The sequence below is a fragment of the Monodelphis domestica genome, chromosome 6 (assembly GCF_027887165.1).
Source record: "Monodelphis domestica isolate mMonDom1 chromosome 6, mMonDom1.pri, whole genome shotgun sequence".
NCBI classification, from domain to species: Eukaryota; Metazoa; Chordata; class Mammalia; order Didelphimorphia; family Didelphidae; genus Monodelphis; species Monodelphis domestica.
Window position 1 is genome coordinate 42499668 of NC_077232.1, and position 20379 is coordinate 42520046.

General features: G+C 43.5%; 1 protein-coding gene across 1 annotated transcript; it reads left to right on the plus strand.

The window, feature by feature from the left end:
- The first annotated feature begins 532 nt into the window (after positions 1–532).
- LMO2 (LIM domain only 2) lies at positions 533–17473 on the plus strand. The gene is made up of 3 exons (XM_056801965.1): positions 533–1337; positions 7022–7237; positions 16323–17473. The coding sequence occupies exons 1-3, from the start codon at positions 1297–1299 to the stop codon at positions 16540–16542; spliced, it is 477 nt and encodes a 158-aa protein (XP_056657943.1). The 5' UTR covers positions 533–1296; the 3' UTR covers positions 16543–17473.
- The last annotated feature ends 2906 nt before the right edge of the window (positions 17474–20379 follow it).

Below are 20379 nucleotides of genomic sequence, written 5' to 3' on the forward strand. Positions count from 1 at the left end.
GTAATCCTTATTACTTAATTTGTGACTCTAAGCAATTCTCTTCATCTCTTGGTGTCCCCATCTGTAAAATGAAGAGATTTGACTTCGATGAACCCTGAGATTCCTCCCAACTCTAAACCTGAGATCACCAAAGTGGTCCTACTTTTGCACATTATTTAATCTTTTCTTCCCTAGAGCAAACCTGTTAACTTTTGGCATTAGTAAAGAAAAAGGGACGTGAAGAGGGGTACATGAAGACGATTTCCAAAGGATAATTTTGAGGTGGTTCAAGCCATCTCTGTCCCTGGAGGGGAGAGCAATACAGCGCCCAACCAGCCCCCCAGCCCTGGCCCCTTTAAGAAGCCAAGTCAGTCATGGTGCGACTGCTGTTTGTATTGCTAATCCCCCAGGAGCCCAGTTTTTTTTTTTAAAGGGAAAAAGGAAAAGAAAAGAAATAAAACGGGCAGCTGTCTCTTTAAATGTGATTTCCTTCTATTGTATTTGAATCGTGATCAGGAAAAAGGAAATGAAACCAGAGACAGAGGGAGGCTGAGCAAAAAATAGACATTTCAGAGAGAAGGGGGGGAGAGACACGCACACCCCCCTCTGACCCGCCCCCTCCCTCTCCCTCCCTCCTCCTCCTTCTCATCTCCCCTCCCTCCCTCCTGCCCGCCCCATCACACACGCGCGCTCGGAAAGCCAGAGCCCAAGGTGTGCGGGGACTCCCGGGCACAGGTTCGCAGCGGGTACAGGGGCAGGAGTCAGAGAAAAAGCCGGAGCGGGAGCCGCAGCAGAGGCAGGAGGGAGCCCGAGCCAAGCGAGGTAGCAGCAGCAGCAGCAGCAGCAGCAGTAGCAGTAGCAGAAGCAGAAGCAGCCTCAGCAGCAGCAGCCGGAGCCGGGAGGGAGAAGCGCAGGCGAGGCTCCCCGGGATGGAGGGTTAAGTCCCGGAGCCAGAGCTGAGTGGAGCCCAGCAGGCAGGCGGGCAGGCAGACAGGCGAGCCCCCCCACCCCACCCCATCCCATCCCGTGCGGTCCCATTCACCCCCTGGCCGGCACCCCGCCTGACGTCCCCCACCCTGGGGGATTCGTCCCCGCTCCCCCCTCTCCCCCGCGCTGCAAGGGAGCCCGTGAATGTCATTGAGGGCGGAGGGGAGAGTCAGCCGGTGAGCAGCAGCGGCGGCAGCGCTGCCCGAGGAGGGGCAGCAGAAGGAGGAGGACCAGGACCAGGACCCGAGGGGGTACCGAGCCGCCCGCCCAGCTCTGCGCGACAAAGAAGCACCTACCCCCATCCCCAGCAGTGCGCCACCCCCTTCTCCAATGTCCTCGGCCATCGAGAGGAAGAGCCTGGACCCGTCCGAGTAAGTGGCCGCTCCATCCTCCAGCCTCCGAGTGGGCCGGGAGGCAGGGGGCCCGGGCACGGTGGAGTGAGGGAGGCAGGCACTGTGCCCAGGACCTCTAGTGCCCCGAGGCTATGGGGAGACACCGACGGGTTTGATCCTCCGGGGGGCTTCAGGAGATCGCCCGCCGCGTGCCCCCACGCACTTGACTTCCCCCTTCTCGCAGGGCTGTTCCTCCCCTCCCCCGCTCGGGGGACCCTCTAGGGCTTGGAGGACTGGGGGGTCTCAGAAGCTGGAATGCCTCTGCCCCTGGGAGAGTGGGAACCCCTTGCAGAATGCTTAGATGCCCTTCGCAGGGATGGGAGAGAGGGAGTGGAGAGAGAAGCCCAAACAGAGGTTCTGGCCAGGGCTCCCCTGCCATACGCTAGGCTCAGCCCGAACCTAGCCGAAGGTCAAGAGCGGACCCATGCTTAACTTCCTGGAGCGAGGAGTGCCGGGCAAACTTTGAGCTGAGCTCAGCCAGACTTGGGCGTGCAGGTGGAGGGAGGAGGACAAGACGGCACCAGGAGTGGAAGAACAACTCCCGCCTCTCGTTCTTTCTCCCGGCATCTTTCCTGGTTTGCCCATTTCTCCCGTAAAATTGGGTAATTGCGAACGGGTCTCGGAGCTTGTTTTCTCTTCCCCTTGCCGCAGAGGAAGGGGACTCGCGGAGCTTCCCACTCGGAGAGGAATGAATGGGCTTAGAAATCTCTCTGGGCCCTTCAGGGCTCTCTAGACAGCTAGCGGCTAAGAGGCGATCTCTCAGGTCTACAGCTTTGAGAGGCCGTGGATGGGTGTCTCCAAAGATCCTGCTTTAGACGTTGGGCTAGTGTTTTGTTTTGTTTTGGAGTGGAGGAGAAAAAGAAAGCACTAAGAGGTTATCTGGGGTGGGGGGTGGGGCACCCTTTTCCCCCTAAACTAATTTTAAGATCTATTAGCTGCCCGGTTTGGAGACTTCCCCCCCCCCCCCCCCCCCTTAAAGCCCACATTGGCTAATCCGTCGAGAGAATTCCTTACTCATCACAGAAAGGGTTAGTTAAGGAGGGATCGTTTGTGCTTTCTGAAGGCTTTTGTTTTCCTTTTTCATTTCTCGGTGCTGTTTGAAGAATTGGGCTTTTCTGCCTCTGAAGTATTTCCCCCCTCTGTTTTCATCCATACTGTTTGTTTACCTGGGCCTTGCCCTACCATAGAGAATATAAAAGCCCCATTGCTAGTCTCATAAAACACTGGAAGGGTTCCTAATAGAACCCTAATAGAATAGGAGTATAAAAACCATAAAGCAGTTTTGAAGGTCAAGATCTATTCCAAAGCAGACAGGTTTGTGGTCAGTTTCTTCAAATAAATTCCCCTGGAGGGGTGGGTAGGGATTGGGGGGGGGGGGGAATCTGTACTTAGAAATAGAGATTATGTCAACTTGGTGCATGCTATATGGGCTTGTTGATTCTTGTGAAAATCTCAAAGTATATCTTGGCACAAAAATACCCTAAGGTTGGTTGTTTGTTTTTCTGCCATGGTCAATTCAACAAACATGTATTAAGTCTCTACTATATGCAAGAAAACACTAGGAAATCCAGCAAGCCAAAACAGTGTGGGCTTGTCAGTGGATACCTAATGCCACTGAGGTCAGCAAGCCCTTCATTCACTGGTCCTTTGATTAGCCAATAAATTGGGAGGATGGGTTTCCTCAAGGGGAAATATTAGGTATTTGTTCTTTGGCATCTTTGTACTCTAGACAAAGATTGAAAGCCTGACACCTTTGCTATCCCATAAATGTTGATTTTCATTCTCTGAGTCATTTTTCCTCCCTCAGAAAGGCATTTCAGTCCAAGCCAGTGGTGGAATGGTCAGTCAACAAATAATTTGGCCATTGGAATTTTTTAAAAAACAAACAAAATTTCAAGAAATTATCCTAGGAATCCAGGCTGGGTTTTTGAGTTAGAAAAGGGGCCAGCAGCTATAATTGGCCACTTGCTGTGGAGAAGCCTGAAAACACTCTGGGAGCATTTAAAATATTCATTTGGGGGTGCTCCCACTTAGTCATTGCCTTGGAATTCTCACTAAAGAGAATTCTGCCTGTGGATAATGAGCTATTAGAACACCAATTACAGTAAGAACTCTGTGAGATAGATGGCGATAATATCTCATCCTGTCCGAGGCTATCTTATCTCAGACCATCTGAAAACTTGCTTTTGCTTAACATTTGAAAATGTAGATGGCTTTCTTATGAGATATTTAACTCCATACTTACAGGAGATTGGGTTGTTTGTGTCAACTTCCCCATGCTGCAGATAGATAAAAGCTTTCTTTTTCTCCAGCAGAGACAGATGATTAATTAGAAGTAAGCTTCTAGAAGACAGGGCCAGTTTTTCTCTTCTATTCAGTATCCTCAATTCACAATGTATAGTGTCTTAGTTCTTTCTTTCTTTCTTTCTTTCTTTCTTTCTTTCTTTCTTTCTTTCTTTCTTTCTTTCTTTCTTTCCTTTCTCCTTCCTTCCTTCCTTCCTTCCTTCCTTCCTTCCTTCCTCCCTCCCTCCCTCCCTCCCTCCCTTCCTTCCTTCCTTCTTTAACTTCCTTCCTTCCTTCCTTCCTTCCTTCCTTCCTTCCTTCCTTCCTTCCTTCCTTCCTTCCTTCCTTCCTTCCTTCCTTCCTTCCTTCCTTTTTCTCCCTTTCTTTCTGTCCTAATAACAACTCTTAAGATAGAAGAGTGAGGGCTAGACAGACAGGGTTAGGTGACTTGCCCAGGGTCATACAGCTAGGATGTGTCTGAAGCCAGATTGAAAGCCAAGTCCTCCCAACCTCATACTTAGCACTCTATACACTGTCTCACATAGCTGTGCCTTTCCCCTTTTCTTGTCAGACTTAGAATTTCACTGTCATAAAGAACTTCTAGTAATGAAACTCTTTCTCAGTGCAAAGGAACACTTCATAACTTATAGTCCTAGAAATTTGGCTGGGGGTACTTAAAAGTTAAATTACTTGTCCAGGGTTGTACAACCAGTATGTTTATGTCAGAGACCATCAGAGGCTTGACTTGAACCAGAGTCTTCTTGATTCTATCCATTAAGCCAAGATGCTTTGGACTTAGTAGGCATTTAATAAATAGAATTTTTATGTCAAATTATTACCTACCCTTCCCTTCCCTCCCCTTTTCTCCCCATCTTTCCTTAACTATTAATATGTCTGGGAAAGGGAGGCAGCTAAATGGCTCAGTGGACTGAGAGCCAGGCCTAGAGATAGAAGATTCTGAGTTCAAATCCTCAGACACTTCCCAACTATGTGCCTCTGGGCAAGTCACTTAACCCTCCATTGCCTGGCCCTTTCCTGCTCTTCTGCCTTGGTACACATATGCATTATTAATTCTAACATGAAAACTAAGGGTTAAAAAAACGCTATTAATGCATTTGCCCATTTTTACCATTCTGGGTAGTTGGATTGCTGAAGAGGTTGGCATTTAAGATATGGCATAATAACCATGAGATCTCCTGTCTATTCTTCCATCCTCTGGACTCTACTGCATCTCTGTAAGCAATCTAAAGGTAATTCCATTTTAATTCCACTCAGTTGGCATCAGCTGAGCATGAATTCTTCTCTTTCATAGTTGACTGGGTGGCAGTGTCATCCCCAGTCATTCAGAGAATCAGGTTAAAAAGGAGCCACAAGAATTTCAGAAGCCCCCAAAAGGAAGAGGCAAAAGAGAATTCTGTATTGATGTCAGGGAAAATCAAGCAACTAAGAAACATTTAAGCACCCACTATTGCCAGTCATTGTGCTAAGTAATGGAAACATCTGGATAAAAACTTCTGGAATATGAATAACTTTTCAGGAAAAGGGAAGTAAAACCCCTCATGCTGAATACTGTCATTCACCTCTGTAAAAACAAAGAAAAACAGCAGTGTTGGGCTGGCTGCTGTGACTTCTTAAAACACTTAAGAGCTACTGTGTTTTTTGACTGTCAGGTTTGAGATCTTAATGTGTTCTGAAAATCTCTGCTGTATAGAGCTGTTTAATGGAGACATACCTTCAATTGGATACTGGGTGGCTCCTTTCATGGGACAGTCACACACATCCCCCTAAATGCATTTTTCTGGTTGTACAAATTGGGACACAGAATGGTTGGGCCACAAAATTGGGAGACTGAGATTAGCCTCCTTAAGTAAGTGGAGGAGAATTCGCTTGGGGAATTGGGCAGTTACAAACTGAGCCTATTTGAAAAGCTTAATAGGTTTCTTAAAAATGTGATTTGGGCTCCAGAGAGGGTCCAAAGAACATCCATTAGCTGGGGGGAGAACATCTGTAATGAGGTCATGTCAACAAATGACATAGAGCACACCTATTCCGTGTCCAGCATGGCGCTAGGAATCTTCCACTCTTTTTTTTCATCGAATAGATCACCTTTGTTTCAGAAGGTACTTCCATGGTGTCTGGCACATAATAAACCCTTAATAAATAGCTCTTTTTTTTGGAAGGAGAGAACCCTTACCTTCTGTCTTAGAATGCATACTGAGTATTGGTTCCAAGGCAGGAAAAGTAAGGGCTAGGTAACTGGGATTTAGTAACTTCCCCAGGGTCACACAGCTAGGAAGTATCTGAGGCCATATTTGAACCCAGGTCCTCAAAATTCCAAGCTTGGCACTCTATCCACTGAGTCTCCCAGCTGCCCCAATAAATATTTCTTGATGGGTTGATAGTCTTCAATTTGACATTTATTAAGCCCTCTTTCCTGGCACGACATAGTCCAAGGTTTCTGGGGATCCAAATAAAAACGACAACAAAATGGACTTTATCATTTGTCTTTGGTGACTTGGGATACAAAATGTATGTAGTTTATCATATATGAACTAACTGAGAAAGAGTAACTTGCATGATGTAGAGTGTTGGATTTGGAGTTAGAGGACCTGAATTCAAATCCCTCCTTTGACACTAACTACCTGTGTGACAAGTTGCTTAATCTCTTGGGGTCTCAGTTTCCTCATCTGTAAAATGAGAATCTTGGGCTTGAATGATCTCTAAGGCCCTTTCCACCCCTAAATCTATGATCATAGGAGTCGAGTGCTGTCCATTTGTACCAAACAGGACCCACAGATGACCCTTGTAGACCTAGAACATAAACAAGGTAGGAGATAAGGTGAAGGTAAAGAAAGTGAGAGGGAAGGAGGAGAGGGGAAGAGAAATGGAGAAAGGAGCTGGAAAAAAAAGTATGGAAGTGCAAGTGGTAGGTAACATTTGAGTGCCACCCATGTTGTCAAAGATGCCATTTGGCCACTTTCCCTACTTTCCCTGGATTGCTCTTGGTTTAATGTGTAACTCTTCCCACCCACCCCCAAACAAAACAAAACAAACTGAAGCTATCAGCTCTCCCTCCCTCATCTCTTTACCAAGGAATAGATTTCCCAACTTTTTCTCTTGAACATTCTTAATTCTCAACAGTTAAATGTATCTCATCAGTGGTTTCATCCATCCAGTGTAGCTGGATGCTACCAGATCTCCCCATCCATTCCCATTAGACTCAACTGAAAAAGACTCTGAGGTCCCCATGATGTGTTTCTGGGAGGAATAATGCTCATCCAGGAAACGTTTCCCTGGCCAGGAGGGCCAATGAGCCTCTGGATGCTTTCAGAAAGGCAGAGGAAGCCACTCCGTTCACAAATCACCCTTGTCCTTCCTAGGGAACCAGTGGACGAGGTGCTGCAAATCCCACCATCCCTGCTGACATGTGGTGGCTGCCAGCAAAACATAGGGGACCGGTACTTCTTGAAGGCCATCGACCAGTACTGGCATGAGGACTGCCTCAGCTGTGACCTTTGTGGGTGCCGCCTGGGGGAAGTGGGTCGTCGCTTGTACTACAAGCTGGGTCGAAAGCTCTGCAGGAGAGACTATCTCAGGTAAGTAGGGTTCTATGGACTGGGTGCCATTTCTTCTTCCTCCTTCTCCTTGGACTCCCTCTGCAGGCATCAAGGGGCTTCCTTGAACCCGTGTCTCCTGGTACATTTTTCTGACATCTAATCACGCATATTCTTTTCTGTGCTAATGATAAAATTCCATTTGCATGGTTCAATCTCCAAAGGTCACAATCCAGAGGAGTGTTTAAAAATGCTTTGAGTCAGGGTGGTATGTTGATGTCACAAAGCTGATATTACTATACGTATTTCTTCCATCTGACCCTCAGGAGGATATCACACAAGAAAGGTAGATAGAAAAGGTAGATAGACTCAGTGGATAAAGAGTCAGGTCTGGAAATGAGAAGTCCTGGGTTCAAATCTAGCCTCAGATACTTCCTAGCTGTGTGACCCTGGGCAAGTCACTTAACCCCCATTACCTAACCCTTGCCCTTTTCTGCCATGGAATTGATACTTAGTATGGATTTGGTTTAAACCTTTACCTTCCATCTTAGAATCAATGAATTTGGATAAAAAAACCAACAACAATAACATTACATCTTTGCTTTCACTATTCATATTTCTTTTGTAATGATTTGCATTTTAGTACTAGGGTTAGGCTTTTATTTTGTATTTATTTTCTCTTTTTAAAAAAAATAGTTTGTAGAGTGCCAGGCCTGGAATGGAGAGGATATGGGTTCAAATCTGGTTTCAGATACTTCCTAGCTATGTGACCCTGAGCAAGTCACTTAACCCCATTTTCCTATCCCTTGCCCTTCTGTCTTAGAGTTCTTACAAGGACAGGAAGCAAGGGTTTTAAAAAATATGTTCCAAGAAGGGAAATTAGGGACTCAGGATCACCTCCCCCAAGAAAGATTAAGAAGCCCTTCTCTTACTGGAGGGCACCTTAGAGATCATCTAATCGGACTTCCTCATTTTGAACTGAAACTGAAACCCAGTGAGATGGCAACAACCTGTCCAAGATCACAAAGGGTAACATATAACAGAGGAAGGATTTGCACCCGGGGCCATCTGCCTCCAAACCCAGTCTCCTTGCTACCCCCTCCTTATATTATGAATCTAGAAACCCTCCTTATTTTATGAATCTAGAAACAAAAATAACGAAGGTGAAAGGACTAAGTCTACATCACCTCAACTGGGACTGGATCTCACGTGGTCTGGGACCACATATGGCCCAAAGAAGTATGTCTCCCCCTGCTTTGGGCCATAGAGGCGTCCACACATTTCTCCAACAGTGTTTGCCATTGTCCGACAAGAAGCGTATCTTGCTAGGGATTCCCAGGTTAATGGCTTATGAGCTTGTCCAGAGGTGGCTCAGTATCCTCCCTCAGCCACACATCTGGCTGTGTGTTGATATTGCTATCTCCCTGGGGCAGAGAATCCATGAGAAGACAATAGTAGGGAGGCCCCCATGTTAAAGCAGCTGTTCCTCGCAAGTGCTCTCTCAAAGTAGCTTCCATTTAGAAAGTCAGAATAAGTTCAATGGGGGAAATCGCTTATTTTTCATCCAGAAAATACTAGATCATATCAATTCTTTTCAGTTCCCTGATGAAGTCCTGGTGGATTTGGGGGTCAGTTACTTAACAGGAATACAAAGCGATCCAAGATTTTTCAAAAGTTGTAGTGCCATTTCTAAGTTTTTAAATAGCTTTTAAAAGGCATTAAGACTTTAGGGCCATCCCATATTTCCCAGGATATCCCTATCTTCTTCCCGTCCCAAAGGATCATCTCTTATAAGAAAGAATTAAAAAGAAGAGGGGGAAAAGCCATTTGGGTAAAATTAACCAATAGATGAAAAAAGCCTGATATTATCTGCAATGTTCTACAATCATAGTCCTCCCTTCTGCCCAGAAGGCTTGGGGCTGGGGAGTTGGGGAGGGTTGGGAAGGGGGAGGTGCCTTCTCATATCTCATCTTTGGGGCTGAGCTTAGTCACAGTAATTCCCCTACATTCAGTTTCTATTCGTTTTGCTTTTATTCTTTCCATTGACATTGTGAAAGTCAGGGGTTCTTGATCTTTTTGTGTCATGAATAAACAAGATCCCCAAACCCTCTTTCCATCCCCTCTTCTCACTTCCTTTGGCACTCTTTGAATCTCTTCTCAGAAACAGAGTTTTTAATATATAAACATTTTTCAAAGGTTACAAAGGAAATCAAAGGCTACTGAAAAAATGCAATTTTCCCCCATTCAGATTCACAGACCCCTTTAAATGTCATCATAAACCCACTGGGGTCCAAGGACACCAAGTTAAGAACCCTTGATTCTTTTCACCTAGGTGATGCCATGAATAGAGCATCAGATTTGTTGTCAATAAGATGATGGACAAGTTGATGAACATCTCTCAGTCTCAGTTTTCTCCTCTGTAATTTGGGGATGATAATAGCACCCACTTCACAGGGTTATTGTGAGAATCAATTGAGAAAACATACACAAAGTGCTTGGTAAATCTTAAAGCTCTGTATAAATGCTGTTATTATTATTATTGTTTTATTTTCCTGGTTCTGCTTATTTCACCTTGCATCAATTCATCTAAGTCTTCCCATGCTTTTCCATATTCACCAATAATCATTTATTAAGCCCCTACTATGAATAAGCAGAGTACTTTTGTGGTTCTTTTAAAGATAAAAGGGAAAATAGCCCCAACCCTGGAAGAGTTTACTTTCTACTAGGGGAGGAGAGATCCTAAATATCCTATAGCCAATTTGCCAGGTCATTGAAAGAAGTAAAAATGGAAATCATTCCCACTAGGATCCTTAAATCCATTTCTGTTCAGCCATCTGAATATTCTGTGATTCCTAGAGAGAGAAAAGTCATAAAGCCCACTTCCCTGGCTCCTACCCCTGCTTCTATAATTTTATATAATTCTCTAAAATTAACCCAGTGCTTTTTATGTTACAAGGTTTCTTATTTTCCATTTTGAAAAATGAGAGGAAAAATAAGCTACAAGATCACGAAGTTAATTAACTCATGTCTCAGTGACATGAAATAATCCCCCCTTACTATTTTTCCAGGTAACATGTTAATTAACTATGTGTTAGTGCAGGCTCTTCTAGCTATCGTTTAATATTTAAATTATCATCATTAAAATGAGCAACTGAGTGCTTTCACAGAGCCGTTGCCTGACAGAGGGAAGAGAAACTATTTAATTTTCCTTCTGAGATGGTGATAGAGCCATAGACCATTGAGTTTGGGTTTTGCTTTATGGGCCCAGCAGTGGGTTTGGTTAACGTATAGAAAATGACAAAATGATCACTTGAGAATAGCCTCAGCCAGCCTTGCTTTAGGATAAACCTTCTAAGCCTGGATAGATTTCATAGGATTCATGGACTTGGACAGGAAAAAAAATGATAGCTTATTTTCACACACTGTTAATTCAAACTTAGCATTTCCTTCCATTTTGAATTAAAAAACAAAACAAAAAAACCCCCAAAATCCTCATTCTGATAAAGGGTCTGTAGACTTCTCCACAGTGGCAAAGGAATCCAGGACGCATAAAAAAGTTAAAAACCTTAGCAGAATGATGTCCCTGAAACAGTGCCAGTCTGCAGCATTAGTCAGAAGAATGGAGGCAATCTGGTACATTGGAATGAGTCCTGACCCTGGAGTCAGAGGACCTGGGTTCAATCCACCTTGACCTTGGCCTAGTCACTGTCTCTCTGGGCCTCAGTTTCCCCATCTATAAAATAACTCACTTGAATTGGATATCCTCTGAGACCCCTCCCACATCTATAAACCTAAATCACTTCCTTTCCTGAAGCCTCAGTTTCCTCATCTGTAAAAATGAAGAATTTGGACTAGAGACCTTCTGAGGTTTCTTTTAAGCTATGATCCTCTAACCCTAAGTCACTCTCCTTTCCTAGAACTCAGTTTTCTCGTCTATAAAATGAAGAGGTTGGACTAGATACCTTCTTCTAGATCTATGATCCTCTAACCCTAAGTCATTCTCCTTTCCTAGAATTCAGTTTCCTCATCTGTAAAATGAAGAGGTTGGACTAGATACCTTCTTCTAGATCTATGATCCTCTAACCCTAAGTCACTCTCCTTTCCTAGAATTCAGTTTCCTCATCTATAAAATGAAGAGGTTGGACTAGATACCTTCTTCTAGATCTATGATCCTCTAACCCTAAGTCACTCTCCTTTCCTAGAACTCAGTTTCCTCATCTGTAAAATGAAGAGGTTGGACTAGATACCTTCTTCTAGATCTATGATCCTCTAACCCTAAGTCATTCTCCTTTCCTAGAATTCAGTTTCCTCATCTATAAAATGAAGAGGTTGGACTAGATACCTTCTTCTAGATCTATGATCCTCTAACCCTAAGTCATTCTCCTTTCCTAGAATTCAGTTTCCTCATCTGTAAAATGAAGAGGTTGGACTAGATACCTTCTTCTAGATCTATGATCCTCTAACCCTAAGTCACTCTCCTTTCCTAGAATTCAGTTTCCTCATCTATAAAATGAAGAGGTTGGACTAGATACCTTCTTCTAGATCTATGATCCTCTAACCCTAAGTCACTCTCCTTTCCTAGAACTCAGTTTCCTCATCTGTAAAATGAAGAGGTTGGACTAGATACCTTCTTCTAGATCTATGATCCTCTAACCCTAAGTCATTCTCCTTTCCTAGAATTCAGTTTCCTCATCTATAAAATGAAGAGGTTGGACTAGATACCTTCTTCTAGATCTATGATCCTCTAACCCTAAGTCATTCTCCTTTCCTAGAATTCAGTTTCCTTATCTGTAAAATGAAGAGGTTGGACTAGATACCTTCTGAAGTTCCTTCTAGATCTACGATTCTCTTACCCTAAGTTACTTTCCTTCCCTAGAACTCAGTTAATACTCCCAATGAGCATCAAGCATCAATATGTAGAGGAAATTCCAGGGTGGACCAGCCCATAAAAATGAAGCCTTTACGTAACAATGGGTCTCTTGGTTTTATTTATTTTTTCCAGAATGCTTTCAGGTTTATGTAAACTGACCATCTCTGTCTAGCTTTTTGGAAATTTCTTCCATTGCTAGTCATCAATTAGCCCCCTGTCCACAAGAATATATGTGTATGTGGGTGTATATACATGTATATGCATGTGACTGCATAAATACATATACATCTATTTATGTGTATGTACACAATTATATATTGCACTGGTGTATAGACTGTATATATAAGTATGTATCTTTGTAGACATGAATATAAGTTCATTTTTACATACATGTATGTGTGTCCAATACATGTGTGTGCATATACATCCATACACACAAGGAGAGAGAGGAAAGAGTAAGACTTCACCATTTCTAGCTCCATCTAGTTCCCCACATTGCTATTCCCCTAGATGTTTGCATGCATAGCCTCTTAGGCACATATCTCTTTGGGTCTCCCAATTCTGGATTTATGGGGAGTCCTTTTTTAGGCATGGGTTGGATGGAGCCAATGGACCCTTTTGACTCTGAAACATGGGTTAATCAAATGGGTGATCAAATCAACACTATCATTCCTAGAAAGGACCCATCAATGAATTACTCCATTTACCATTCCTGTAACTCCCTGACCAAAGCCCCCTTCACTGGTCACCACCCTCATATATGTATTATTTTCTCTTAATAGAACATAAGCTCCTTGAGGGTAGGCATTACTTTAGTTTTTGTATTGAGCTATAACAATCAATTCATACAGTGCCTGGAACTTAGGATACTCTTAATCACTTTTGTATTCAGATGATTACTAACCAATTTTATATATTTGAGGAGAAGGGGAAAGGAGGTGGGAATTTCAGAAAATACCATGTTTTAGAGTCAAAAGGGTCCATTGGTCCATCCAACCCATACCTAAAAAAGGAATCCCCTAAGTATACTGAAAATCTTTACATCGAGCCATTAAACATTTATTAGAAGCCCTCTGCTAAAAGATTGGCTCCCCACTAGAAGTCATTGAATTCATTTTTGTCCTAGAAAACAAGCCTGCAATGACTCTGCAACCTCCAACTCTGGTTCCCAGTTCTTCACTTAAATGGAACCAGTTTGATCCCTCTTCTATTTGACAATCCTTCAGATACTTAAACATAGCCAGACTTCTTTTTTTTTTCCCCTCCCCACCCAACTCCTGAGTCTTTTCTTGATCCAGGCTAAACCTCCCCAGTTCAGATGGCATGAATTCAAGGCCCTTTACCACCTCGGATGCCCTCTGGGCACTTTTTAGCTTAGCCATGTCCTTCCCAAAATGGAGTGCCCAGAGGGCTGATGGAGCTAATTTTATTCCTGCAATTTGCACCTCTCAACGAAGCCTTATTAAAAGTCATTCAGCCGGACAGTGATGGAGCTCCGGACACAATCCAAGATTCCTTGATTAGAAAACCAATATAGGTCAGGTCCCATGGCAAGAAATTCCACAGGACCATTCAGTTCCTTTCCTCTCATTGTATAGGTCAGGGATGCTTTGAAAAACCTGATTGCCAAAATGTAAAACTAGGGAGCATTTTATTTGTTTAACCAAAACATCCTTTGCTTTACATAGAGATTCATTGCAGAGGAACAGTCAAATAGCATAGAGCAAACTATTCCAGGACCTCTAAATCTGGTAGTGTAAGCTTCTTGTAGGCAGGCACTGTTTCTGTCTTGTCTCACTCATGCCTTACACAGGGTCCAGTCAAGAAGAATCAACAGGCATTTATTAGGAGCTGACCATGTGCCAGGTATTGTGCTAAGAACTGCAGATACAAAGAAAGACAATCCTTGCCCTCCAAGAGCTCACATGCCAATGGGCACCTTGGACCTAGAAGCCATTTAAATAAATGTTCAATTGAAATTATGATTAGATTTCTAAAAGTTGGTTTATGCACATCTGCTGCAGAGCAGAGACTGTTTTTGCTTTCTTCCTTGTTTATAACAAGACCTGGCGCATAGTAGGCATTTAGTAAATGCTAGTTGACTTGACTGCATGGTTATCAGGAGGTGGTTGAAAGGAGCATTGAGTTCAAATCATGGCATTACTTACTGCCTGTCTTTGTAATCTTAGGCTGTTGGTTGTTTAACCAGTGTATCTCAGTTTTCTCATCTATAAAATGAGGGATTAAGATGATTCCTGAGGTTTCTTCCACCTCTAATTCCTGTTGTATAAAATGAGACAAAGCCAAATTGGAATTTTGTTCCACTGGCTTGAAATAAGTGACATTCACAGCTGCTAGAGAGGGATTCTTGCAGATAGTATAGCTTCATTTAAATCTGCAAAGAGATGTTTCCACTGGAACTTCCTGGCAAGGAAGGGTGGAACCTCAGATCTCCCAATGCAGCAACTCTTCCACAACATTCATAAAGGTGATTTTTTCCTACACTTCTATCTAAACAGTTCTGATTAACTGGAAATGGTTTTCTGTTGAATTTCCTTTTATCACCCAGCAGAATTAGATGACCCTTACATTGGGTTTCTTTGTGATTTTTGAAATGAGCCAGGACTTAAAAAGAAAGGGAGGTGCATCTAGGTAGTGGATAGAGTGCTAGACGTGGAATCAGGGGGACCTCAGTTCAAATCAGACCTCAGACACTTCCTAGCTGTGTGATCCTGGGCAAGTCATTTAAATCCAGTTACCTAGCCCTTACCTCTCTTGTGTCTTAGAATTGATACTAAGAGAGAAGGGAAGGAGGGAGGGAGGGAGAAATTATCTAGGACCAGTCATCCACTGGTGAAACATGATCTTAGACATCTTTCCATACTACTCTGCCCCCCACCTAAAATTCTATTCCAGGCTAGAGGTTTGATATTTCTCCCTTTTCAAATGCAACTACTATTGAACAGTTGCTGGTGGAGATACTTCTATTTCCAAAGCTCTAAAGATTTACATTCCCTCATTCCCTTGTTTGATCTGTAACAACCTTATAATATAAGTACTATGAATGTTTATTGTTCCCACTTTATAGATAAAGAAATTAAGGCTCACGATACCTCTTAAGTGTCAGAGGCAAGATTCAAACCAGGTATCTCCTCACTCCTAAATTCTGCCCTCTTTTCCCACAGTACCAAGATTTCTCTCTTACATTCCCATATTAAATCTCTTGACATCTGAGTATGAACCAGGAATCCATCCCTCACCTCCTGAAAGAGATCCCAAAATGCAAAATCCCAGGAATGTACTAGTCAAATTCCAGAATTCCCATCAGGGAGAAAATGCTGCAAACAGCCATCTTAGTAGGAACTAAAATAGTAAATGCTTTCCTATAGGATAGAGGTCTAAGGCAATATGAGGATAAGTGTTCAAGGGGAGATGGTGATGTTCCCACAACAGTTTCCTAGACTCTCCAATTCTGATTAGGATGACACTGCTGGGATGAGAAAATCCATTTTCTTCCTTCTTTCCTTCCTTCTTTCTTTCCTTCCTTCCTTCCTTCCTTCCTTCCTTCCTTCCTTCCTTCCTTCCTTCCTTCCTTCCTTCCTTCCTTCCTTCCTTCCTTTCTTCCTTCCTTTCTTCCTTCCTTCCTTTCTTCCTCCCTCCCTCCCTTCCTTCCTTCCTTTCTTTCTTTCTCCTTTCCTTCCTTCCTTTCTCTTTCTCTCCTCTTTTTCTCTCTCCTGTCTCTCCTTCTCTCTTTCTTTTTCTCTCCTCTTTTTTCTCTCTCCCTTCTCTCTTTCTCTCTTCCCCTTTCTCTTTCTCCTTCTCTCCTCTCTTTCTTACTCTCCCTCTTTTCTTCTCTCTCTCTCTCTCTCTCTCTCTCTCTCTCTCTCTCTCTCTCTCTCTCTCTCTCTCTCTCTCTCTTCCTTTTTCCAAGGCAGAAGAATAGTAAGGACCAATCAGTCAGGGTTAAATGATTTGCCCAGGGTCACACAACTAGGAAGTGTCTGAGGCCAGATTTGAATCTAGGACCTCCCACCTCTAGGCCTGACTCTCAATCCATTGAACCACTTAACTTCCCCCAATCCCCATTTTTCCAAGAAAAAGGAGGGAGCAGCGATGCTCTTCTACCTTTGGGGAACTTCTGAATGTGCTTTATGGATTGTCCTAACCTGTGCCCACATCTTTAGCATACTCAGGTTTCTTTTGCCTCCTTAACTCCTGGTCCTTACTTTTTGGGGGTCTTTCCCTTCCTTCCTCCAGGCTTTTTGGCCAAGATGGCCTCTGTGCTTCCTGTGACAAGCGCATCCGGGCTTACGAGATGACCATGAGGGTGAAGGAGAAAGTGTACCACCTGGAATGTTTCAAATGTGCAGCTTGTCAGAAGCACTTTTGTGTTGGCGACAGGTATCTCCTCATCAACTCAGACATAGTGTGCGAACAGGACATCTATGAATGGACTAAAATCAACGGGATGATCTAGGCAAGAAGCCGGAGTCTCTGGTTGGCGCTTTGCTGATGATACAGACCAGTAGTCTCAATAGGTAGGGGCTGGGGGCGGGGGTGGGGGTGGGATGGGGTGATTTCTTAGGAATGGAACCGTAGAGGCCCTTCTCGGACAGTCCAGCGGGGTAGCATCAGAGCGAGCTGCAGGGGAGCGAGGGACGGAGATTCCAATGGGACGAATCTGCTGAATCTTGGGGAGAATTTCTAGCAGAAGGTGATAACTGACATGATTAGCTGAGGTGTGGGGAGGTTGGGTGGGGGGCAGTAAAGATGGGCTCATGGGATCCCAGACCTACGGATAGTGAGTTAACCCTGTAAAAAGTTGTCCTGGCTTTGACCCTCGGGAAGGAGAAATGTGCAATTGGTTGGTTTTCTTTGTTCCCCCGGGCTTTTCTGACAGCCCTGCTCAGATCTCAGTGCTTCAGCCAGGGGGAAGACAAGGGGGGGGGGGGAGAGACAGAGAGAGAGGGAGAGAGAGACAGAGAGAGAGAGAGAGAGAGACAGAGAGAGACAGAGAGAGAAGGGGAGGGGAGAGAGAGAGAGAGAGAGAGAGAGAGAGAGAGAGAGAGAGAGAGAGAGAGAGAGAGAGAGAGAGAGAGTGACCGACCCTTTTCTTGGCCAGTTTTTTCCCAAGGCGGTAAGCTTTGGCTAGGGAATCACTACTAGGATGGGAATGTTCATTGGGACCTTTAACCACGGCACTTCCCTAAAGATAGCAAAAATGCTGGGGACTCTCTGTGTGTAGACACCTCTGTTCAAGGCGAAGGATTTCACAGGTTGTTTCTATACAAATGTAAATCTAAGCAGAGTTGTTCAACTATTTTATTATCTTAGATTATATCAATAAAGTATTTGTTGTGTGTAGTAAAAACCCTGCAGATTTAATAGAAATCAAAGACCTCCACCAAGACAGTATCATTTCTTTGGGGAGCAATTTAATTTCGGGGCATTTACTAGCAGTACTTTCTGTGTGCAAGGAGAGGTGACTACCTGGCGCCACAATGCATAGAGTGCCAGACCTGGAGTCAGAAAGACGCATCTTCCTGAGTTCACTTACTATATGGGTGAGTCACTTCCTCCTGTTTGCCTCAGTTTCCTCACCTGTCAAATGAGCTGGAGAAGGAAATGGCAAACTAGCTGGATGACGCTGGGAAAGTCACTTCACTGATTACCTCAGTTTCTTCATCTGTAAAATGAGCTGGAGAAGGAAATGGCTAACTACTCCAGTATCTTTGCCAAGAAAACCTCAAATGGGGTCATGAAGAGTTGGACAAGACTGAACAATAACACTACATGCTAGGCATGGGGGACACAATGAAGAAGGAATTTTTATTCTATAGAGAAGGAATATATACACAGATAAGTCCATTTAGAGGGCAGCTAGGTGGTATAGTAGATAGAATGCCAGACTTGAAGTCAGGAACACTCATCCTCCAGAGTTACAAGCTGATCTGAGACACTTCTAGCTGTGTGGTGGTGGACAAGTCATTTAACTCCCATTGCCTAGCCTTATTGCTCTTTTGCATGGAACCTATATATTGTATTGATTCTAAGATGGAAGATAAGGGCTTTAAAAATGTATGAAACGTGGAAGGGAGGGAAATTGGGGCACACGAAAGATATTCTGCCATTCCTATTTGCAACATAGAGAAAGTGGACCAGGGAACATGGCAAAATGGAAATAGCACTTGGACTGGACACTGGGAGACTGATTTGAGTCTCAGCTCTGCCACTAATGAACTGGGTGGCTTCTGACAGACCACTTAATTTTTCTAGGTTGGAAAAATCCTCATCTGCAGAGTTTCTATCTGACCTCAGAATCACAAAGACCCAGGTTCAAATCCCACCTTTGACACATACATAGTAGCTGTGTGACCACAGACAAAAGAAACAAACTTTTTTTTTTACTTTTATTGTCATGCAAAACACACTTCCATATTGGTCATTAGTGTAAGAATCATACATAATCAAAACCCCAAATAAATAATAATACACAAATAAAACCATAAATACATTGATGTGAAAGATGACTCTGCCAGTTCTTTCTCTTATTCCCCACTATAAATCTTTCAGAATTGTCCAGATCAGTGCATTGCTGAGGGTAACCAAGTTTTCACAGATAATCATCATCCAATATTGCTGATAAACATTTAAGTACTTACTATGTGCCAGGTACAGGGAGAATGAAAAAAAGGCAGAAACAATCTTTGACTCCAAGAAGCTCACATTCTAATGTATAAGGCAACTCGAAGACATCAAGGTACAGTGAAGAGAAAACTTGGATTGGGTTTAAGCCCCAGTTTTGCCTCCTTACGTGACTTTGGGTGGTCACTTAATTTCTGGACCTCAGTTTACTCAATCTATAGATTGGGGTTAGACTAGAGGACCTCTGTGGTTCCTCCTTGTTTTAAATCTATCATAATCCCATGAGGTTCCAGATAGATGGAGGGAGAGCCATACACAGTGACAAAACCAAGGAAAAAAGACAGGTTTTGGATTTAAACCCCAGCTTTGCCTCAGTTACTTAATTTCTGGACCTCAGTTTATTCAATCTATAGAGAAGAGTTAGACTAGATGATCTCCATGGTTCCTTTGAGTTCTAAATCTGTAATCCTGTGCAATTCAAGGTGCATGGAGGGAGTTGTATACAGTGATAAAACCACAGGAGGAAGACTAGATATGGGTTTAAATTCCAGCTTTGCCTCCTGTGTGACTTTGGGCAATCATGTAATTTCTGTTCCTCAGTTTACTCAATCTATAGAGTAGGGTTAGACTAGATGACCTCCATGATCCCTTCTACTTTTAAATTTATCATCATCCTATGAAGTTCCAGATGAATGGAGGGAACTGAAGACAGTGATAAATCTGCAAAAGGAAGACTGGGTTTTGCCTCAGTTACTTAATTTCTGGTCCTCGGTTTACTCAATCTATAGAGTAGGGTTAGACTAGATGACCTCCATGGTCCCTTCTAGTTTAAAATTTATCATCATCCTATGAAGTTCCAGATGAATGGAGGGAACTGAAGACAGTGATAAATCTACAAAAGGAAGACTGGGTTTTGCCAAAGTCACTTAATTTCTGGTCCTCGGTTTACTCAATCTATAGAGCAGGGTTAGACTAGATGACCTCCATGGTCCCTTCTAGTTCTAAATCTGTAATCCTGTGAAATTCCAGATGGATGGGAGGAGTAGGAAGTACAGAGATGAAACCACAGGACAGGTCTAGACCCCCCAAGAAAAAACTGACAAGAAAGCAAAAGAAATATAGCAAATGTCTTATTTGGTCCATTGGGACTTTCTTTTTCCATCAGAGCTGAGGTAGAACAGACAGATCCCCATATTGTTAGCGATCACAACCGGTCAACATTTAGCTCAAAGGGATGCAGTTTAATTAAACTGTTATTGTTCGATGTTTATTATTGCCCTCGTGTTGTAGAAAACATATAAGAAAGCCAAGATCGCTGCCCTCGGGAGCTGATAACCTCGAAAGGACACGACTCCATAAAATAAGGTTTCCTTTGGGAGTGAAGGTAATTACCCCGTTTGAAATGTGGCAAAGATGCTGAGTTTGACACTTCGATTTTCAGAGCCGGAGATCTCAGAGAATTTTATTACAAGTGCTTAAGAGGACCTTACTTGGAGGATTCTGAAGGCAGACACCTTCGGAGATGTTGACTGTAGCACCCTCACCCTAGGGCCCGGGCAGTGCCAGCAGACTGATCCAGAGTGCCCCCTGCTGACCATTCCTTCTGGCCTCTGGCTGGAAGCTCTTAATGCCCTCCCTGCAAGACTGATTTCTTCCATGTGCTTATTGT

Bases quoted from the DNA above. Each gene is read 5' to 3' on its own strand.
- LMO2 (XM_056801965.1), top strand. From the start codon at position 1,297: ATGTCCTCGGCCATCGAGAGGAAGAGCCTGGACCCGTCCGA. The intron at 1,338-7,021 runs GTAAGTGGCCGC...TGTCCTTCCTAG, and splicing joins AAGAGCCTGGACCCGTCCGA to GGAACCAGTGGACGAGGTGC. The intron at 7,238-16,322 runs GTAAGTAGGGTT...TCCTTCCTCCAG, and splicing joins TGCAGGAGAGACTATCTCAG to GCTTTTTGGCCAAGATGGCC.